The sequence below is a fragment of the Orycteropus afer genome, unplaced genomic scaffold (assembly GCF_000298275.1).
Source record: "Orycteropus afer afer isolate SDZICR_OR568_19922 unplaced genomic scaffold, OryAfe1.0 scaffold00319, whole genome shotgun sequence".
Lineage (NCBI taxonomy): Eukaryota > Metazoa > Chordata > Mammalia > Tubulidentata > Orycteropodidae > Orycteropus > Orycteropus afer.
In genome coordinates, this window is record NW_006921906.1 from 2,836,861 (window position 1) to 2,843,284 (window position 6,424).

At 38.6% G+C, this 6,424-nt stretch overlaps 1 protein-coding gene across 1 annotated transcript in view; it reads left to right on the forward strand.

Moving 5' to 3' along the window:
- Positions 1 to 693: 693 nt before the first annotated feature.
- The window catches only part of ODAD2 (outer dynein arm docking complex subunit 2), a 329,580-nt gene continuing 323,849 nt past the window's right edge, over positions 694 to 6,424 (forward strand). The window contains exon 1 of the mRNA XM_007951926.2: positions 694 to 917. Coding sequence (XP_007950117.1) covers positions 694 to 917 — 224 coding nt within the window. The remainder of the gene's footprint in view (positions 918 to 6,424) is intronic.

The following is a 6,424-nucleotide window of genomic DNA, read 5'->3' on the forward strand; positions in this document are numbered from 1 at the left end:
GTGTATATAATTTAAAAAATCAATATATAGAGAAAATAAAATCAAAAAGAAAGTAAATGTTATAAACCATCAGGTGGTGAATGATAGGGTACCACTACACTGGCATGTATCATGAAGCAGTCAGATGCTTGCAGCCTAACATAGAATTACTGTGAACACAACAGCTCCAGATGAAGACTAATGCTGGTATGTACTGATTTGACAACGTTTTCTTTTTCTTTTTTTTTTTTTTGGTGGGGGCTAGGAATTCAGGGACTGTTACCTGTTCTGTTGAATTGAAGAACAATTAAGAAAAACAAAAAACCTGTTGCTATTGAGTTGATTCTGACTCATGGCAGCCTTATGTATAACAGAGTAGAACTGCTCCATAGGACTTTCTTGGCTGAAGCCTTTAGGAAAACAGATCACCAGGTCTGTCTTTTGCGGTGCTGCTGAGTGGGTTTGAATCACCAATCTTTTGGTTAGCAGTTGAGTGTTGAACCGTCTGTGCCAGCGAGGGACCTTCAGAAGACTAATTAGATAACTAAAAACCAAATTTCTAAGATTAAAAACCAGAGTGTGGGTTTGGGTAGTACTAATTTTGAACTTAAAAATGAAGAATGTTCTTATGAAAACTTGGGTGCTGTGGTCTCTTTCTAACTTCCTCCTCTGACGTAGTGTGTGTGCTGAGCTCAGATTAGAGCCTTGGATGCCATGGGTGTGGCACTGACAAGGTCAGCCCAGTGGACTACTGTTGGACATGGGACTACAGCTCTGGAAATTACCCCCCTAAATGAAGTGATATTAAAGGAAATTATTCTGTTTGTGGAGAGTTTTCTCTATAAGCATGCCCAAGAGGCAAAATTTGTTTTTGAGGAACCACTCAGATGGGAAACAAATGTGGAGCCATCAGCATTTGGATCAGGTTATGTTGTCAGGTAAGCCAGTCAACTGCTTCTAGAATTTTTAATATTTCATTCTGCACTTTTGTATTGATTGATTTTTGGTTTGAAGCAAGTCACTTTTCTGAATCTCAGAAGTCATCTAAACCATGGATTGCAAACTGGAAACACTCAGGTGAAATCGTAGAGTATGTCATCTGGCCAACGCAATATTTATCTATTTTTTAACATTTAATTTGAATTTCTTTTGATAGGAGATATATTTTTCAGGTCATCATATGCCTAACAGCCCATGTTGCTTTATTTCCAATCATCTGTATTACCTGCCTGGCCCCAGTTGTTGTTGTTATGTGCCGTCGAGTCGGACCCACCTCATAGTGACCCCTCCTTGGGTTTCTGAGGCACTATCACTATGAAAGCAGATTGCCCATCTTCCTTCCGAGGAGTGGCTGGTAGGTTTGAACTGCCAGCCTTCTATTTAGCAGTCAAGTGCCTTATAGGTCCTAGGTACTGGTATTGTGACCTTTGATATAAAGTCCCTCTGGTGTTAAATCTATCCATTCCTAGGAGTGTCAGAGGAGGATGCAGAGTTTTGCTCAAGGTAAGGGTGAGAATTCTTAACAATCAGAGCTGTTCTCATATGAGAACTTGTAAAATTCTTTCCAAATTTGAGATTAAAAAAAAAAAAGAAAAAATCCTACATCTATATTTACTTCCCAGAGTGGGCTACCAATTTTTCTTTCTAAACCTGGCATCTCTAAGGCAGTCCCTGGGTTATGAACGAATGTCCATTTTACATAAATTCATGGTTATAAACCAACCCCCATAAAGCCTGTTATATTAAAAATTTGAGGTACATACGATGATTCATATTCACAAACTAGCAATACTTTGTGAGGCACAACAAAACATTGTTATTATTACCATATTATTACATTAAAGAGGTTTTAGTGTATCTGGAAATGTTTCATTTTTTTGTGCTTAGAAAGGTACACAATATACCATACACTGAGACAAACATTTGACTAGCTGACGTTAGATACGAACCGTACCTAACTGTTCTGACCTATGTAAAAATTCAACTTAAAGACAGATTTAGGAATGGAACTCATTCATAGTCTAGGGATTGCCTGTATATATAAAGATATATATATATATATATATATATATATAAACACATATGTTGTTGTTAGGTGCCATCGAGTCATCTCCAACTCATAGTAAACCTATGCACAGCAGAACAAAACACCGTCTCGTCCCGCGCCAGCACCATGATCCTTGCTATACTTGAGCCTATCAATGCAGCCACTGTGTCAATCCATCTAGTTGAAGGCCTTCCCCTCTTTTGTCGACCCTTTACCTTACCAAGCATGTTATGCTTCTCTAAGGAATGGTCCCTCTTGACATGACCAAAGTAGGTAAGACAAGTCTGGCCATTCTTGCTTCTAAGGAGCATTCTGGCTGCACTTGTTCCAGGACAGATTTGTTAGTTCCTTTAGCATGGTACTTTCCATGATACTTTCAGCATTCTTCTCTAACACCACAACTAAAAAGCAGCCACTCTTCTTCAGTCTTCCTTATTCATTGTCCGGCTCTCACATGCATATGTGGTGACTGAAAATATGGCTTGTGCCAGGCGCACTTTAGTCCTCAAGGAGACATCTCTGCTCTTCAGCACTTGAAAAAGGTCCTTTGCAGTCCATTTGCTCAGTGCTGTATGTCGTCTGATGTCCTGACTGCTGCTTCCACTGGTGTCAACCATAGAACCAAGCAATATGAAGTCTTTGACAACTTCATTCTCTTTTCCATTTATCATGATGCTGCGTATAGGTCCAGTTGTGAGGATTTTTGTTTTCTTTATATTGAGATGTAGTCCATACTACAGACTAGTCTTCAGTCTTCATCAGTAAGTGTTCCAAGTCATCTTCACTTTCAGCAAGCAAAGTTGTGTCGTCAGCATATCTTAGGTTGTTAATGATTCTTCCTTCAGTCCTGATGCCATGTTCTTCTTCATATAGTCAAGCTTCCAGATTATTTGCTCAGGATATAGATTGAATAAGTATGGTGAAAGGATACAACCCTGATGCACTCCCTTCTTGATTTTAAACCATGCAGTGTCTCCTTATTCTGTTTGAACGACAGCCTCCTGGTCCATGTACAGGTTCCTCATGTACAATTAAGTGTTCTAGAAGTCCCAGCCTTCTCAATGTTATTCATAATATGTTATGGTCCGCACAATCAAATGCTTTTTGCATAGTCACACAAGTAAACATCTTTCTGGTATTCTTTGCTTTGAGCTAAGAGCCATCTTACATCAACAATGATATCCCTCATTCCACATCCTCTTCTGAATCCAGTTTGCATTTCTGGAAGTTTTCTGTCAATATACCACTGAAACCATTTCCAGTAAGATTTTACTCGTGTATGATATTAATGATATTCTATAATTTCCACATTCGGTGGAATCACCTTTCTTTGGAATGGGTACAAACATGGATCTCTTCCAGTCAGTTAACCAGGTAGTTGTCTTCAAATCTCTTGGCATAGCCAAGTGAGTTGCCTCCAGTGTGGCATCAGTTTGTTGAAACATCTCAATGGGTATTCCATCAATTCCTGGAGCCTTTTTTTTTCACCCCCTCCTTCAATGCAGCTTCAATTTCTTCCTTCACTACCATTGGTTACTGATCATATGTCACCTCCTGAAATGGATGAGCATCAACCAATTCTTTTTGGTACAGTGACTCTGTATATTCCCTCCATCTTCTTTTGATGTTTCCTGCATCAATCAATATTTTGCCCATAGAATCTTTCAGCATTGCAACTTGAGGCTTGAATTTTTTCTTCAGTTCTTTCAGCTTGAGAAATGCTGAGTGTGTTCTTCCCTTTTGGATTCCTAACTCCAGCTCTTTGCACATTTCATTATAATAATTGACTTTGTCTTTTTGATCTGCCCTTTGATTGACTTTGTCTTTTTGATCTGCCCTTTGAAATCTTCTATTTAGCTCTTTTGTCTTGTCATTTTTTCCATTTGCTTTAGCTACTCTCCACTCAAGGGCAAATTTCAGAGTCTCTTCTGACATCCATTTTGGTCTTTTCTCATCTTTTTAATGACCTCTTTCTTCATGGATGATGTTCTTGATGTCATCCTACAGTTCCTCTGGTTTTTAGTCATTGGAGTTCAGTGTATCAAATGTATTCTTTAGATGGTCTCTAAATTGAGGAATGATATATTCCAGGTCATATTTTGGCTCTCATGGACTTGTTTTAATTGTCTTCAACTTCAGGGTTAACTTTCATATGAGCAGCTGATGATCATTTCCACAGTCAGCTCTTGGCCTTGTTTTGGCAGAAGATATTGAGCTTTTCCATCATCTCTTGCCACAGATGTTTTTTTTGTTGTTGTTGTTTGCCGTCGAGTCGGCCCCGACTCATAGCGACCCCTCCTTGGGTTTCCGAGGCAGTATCACTATGGAAGTAGGATTGCCCAACCTTCCTTCCGAGGAGTGGCTGGTGGGTTTGAACCGCCAGCCTTCTGGTTAGCAGTCAAGTGCTTTAGCCACTATGCTACCAGAGCTCCCGTATATATATATATATATTTATATATATATTTATTTATAATCACTGCTGTCAAGTTGGATCCAACTCATAGCGACTCCTTCTTGGGCTTCCGAGGTGATACTATGGAAGTAGATTGCCTTCCTTCCGAGGAGTGGCTAGTGGGATCTATCTATCTATCTATCTAATCTATATCTCTATATAGATCTATCTATATAATTTTTTTAGCCAGCTTCAGTTTTAAGTTCCAAATTATACAACATGACCACGCAAATGGAGTCCACCTAGTTAGGTGGACAGTAATCTGCTCCTCAAACATAGGACTTTATTTATCTTTTTCTACCCTTGTCTACATTTTATCCCTGTATTTCCATTCTTGTATCTCTGCACACTGTGTTTATGCTCAGTGTTGCCTCTAAGCAAGAAGTTTGATAACGTGTGTTTTAAAACAACTGTCTTTTATCGGATTTTTCTTTTATCAAATTTACCATGCAACTTGGTCTTGAGCTAAATTTTCTATCTATCATTTTTGTTTCTGATCTTTATTGATGCTATCTTTAGAGTTGGAAAGGATGATGGGGACTTGGTAGGAAGACAGTCCTGGCAATCTCCTTCCAAAAATAAGCTAATGAAAACCCTGCAGACTGCACAATATTTTCTGAGACTTTGACTCACTTTGGACATGTCATTGGAAGGTTTCAGTCATTAGATTGTGTTTGGAGAGCCAGCAAGGATGAGGGAGACCTTCAATGAGATGGATTGACAGTGGACAATGAACTCAAACATAACAATGATCATGATTTTCTATTACATGTGGAGTCACCATGAGTCAGAACTGATTCAGTGGCATCTTTACAACAACAGTTGAAGGAAATCATACCTGTATGGCCTTGATGAAAATCATATAGGTATTGATTGCCCTGATGAGGAATACAGCTGAGATTTGGCTATAGCGAAAAATACCCATGCTTTTACATCCAGGTCTTGACCATACCCCTTACTCTACCACCAAAATCAAAGAACTTTTAGCAACCCATAGCCCATAAGTATCTGCTGCTTCTAGCAACATAACAAGACATATAAACCAGAGATACCCTCATTGGCCAGAAGTATTTATTATTAAAGCATAGTCCCAACCACCTCATCTTACGCCCTTCAGTTTGCATGTTCTCTTCTTGCAGTATCTGCTGCTTCTAGCAACATAACAAGACATATAAACCAGAGATACCCTCATTGGCCAGAAGAATTTATTATTAAAGCATAGTCCCAACCACCTCATCCTATGCCCTTTAGTTTACATGTTCTCTTCTTGCTTAGCTGCCGGCCTTCAGTACTCTGTTTATGCATTTGTTTACAGTGGGGAAGCTGTTCTCCTTCCACACAGGTTTTAGGCCTGTTAGTCTAGAAGGCCAAAGTTATCATGAAGGTTTTAAGCTTGATGTCTCTGAATGTGTTTTTACCAAGTAGTAATGTCCGTTAGTATTTTAAAACAAAGGCCTATTCTTCTCCTTGTGGATATACATTCTCAGGCATATTGTTCCAAAATATGCTAGTTTTATCTACTCTGAAAGTCAGTTGAAGTAGACAAGCTGCAGCTTTTTGTTGATTTCCAAATATATTTTTGGAATATATTTATACTTTTGGCCTCTTTTCTCATTTTCATGTTGTACACCTCCAAATTCACTTTTTGTAGCATTCTGTGAAAGTTTGATCAGCCTCTTTCTGAATTATGTTTGTAGACATCTGATATTGAAGGTGATCTTTTAGTTGTATACTAAAAAGGGTTTTATATTTCATTGGTCATCTTCCTTCTTTTGCCCTAAGGACATTCTTCCAGAAGCATTATTTAGTGCAAATGTTCTTTTGTATACAATACATGCCATTAGCAAGTCTAGAGCCGTTTCCTTCATTGAGCACCTTCTATGTACAGTTATTGTTCAAAGACAGGCCAGTTGGCAAGACTGATAAAATAGTGTCTATAATTCATT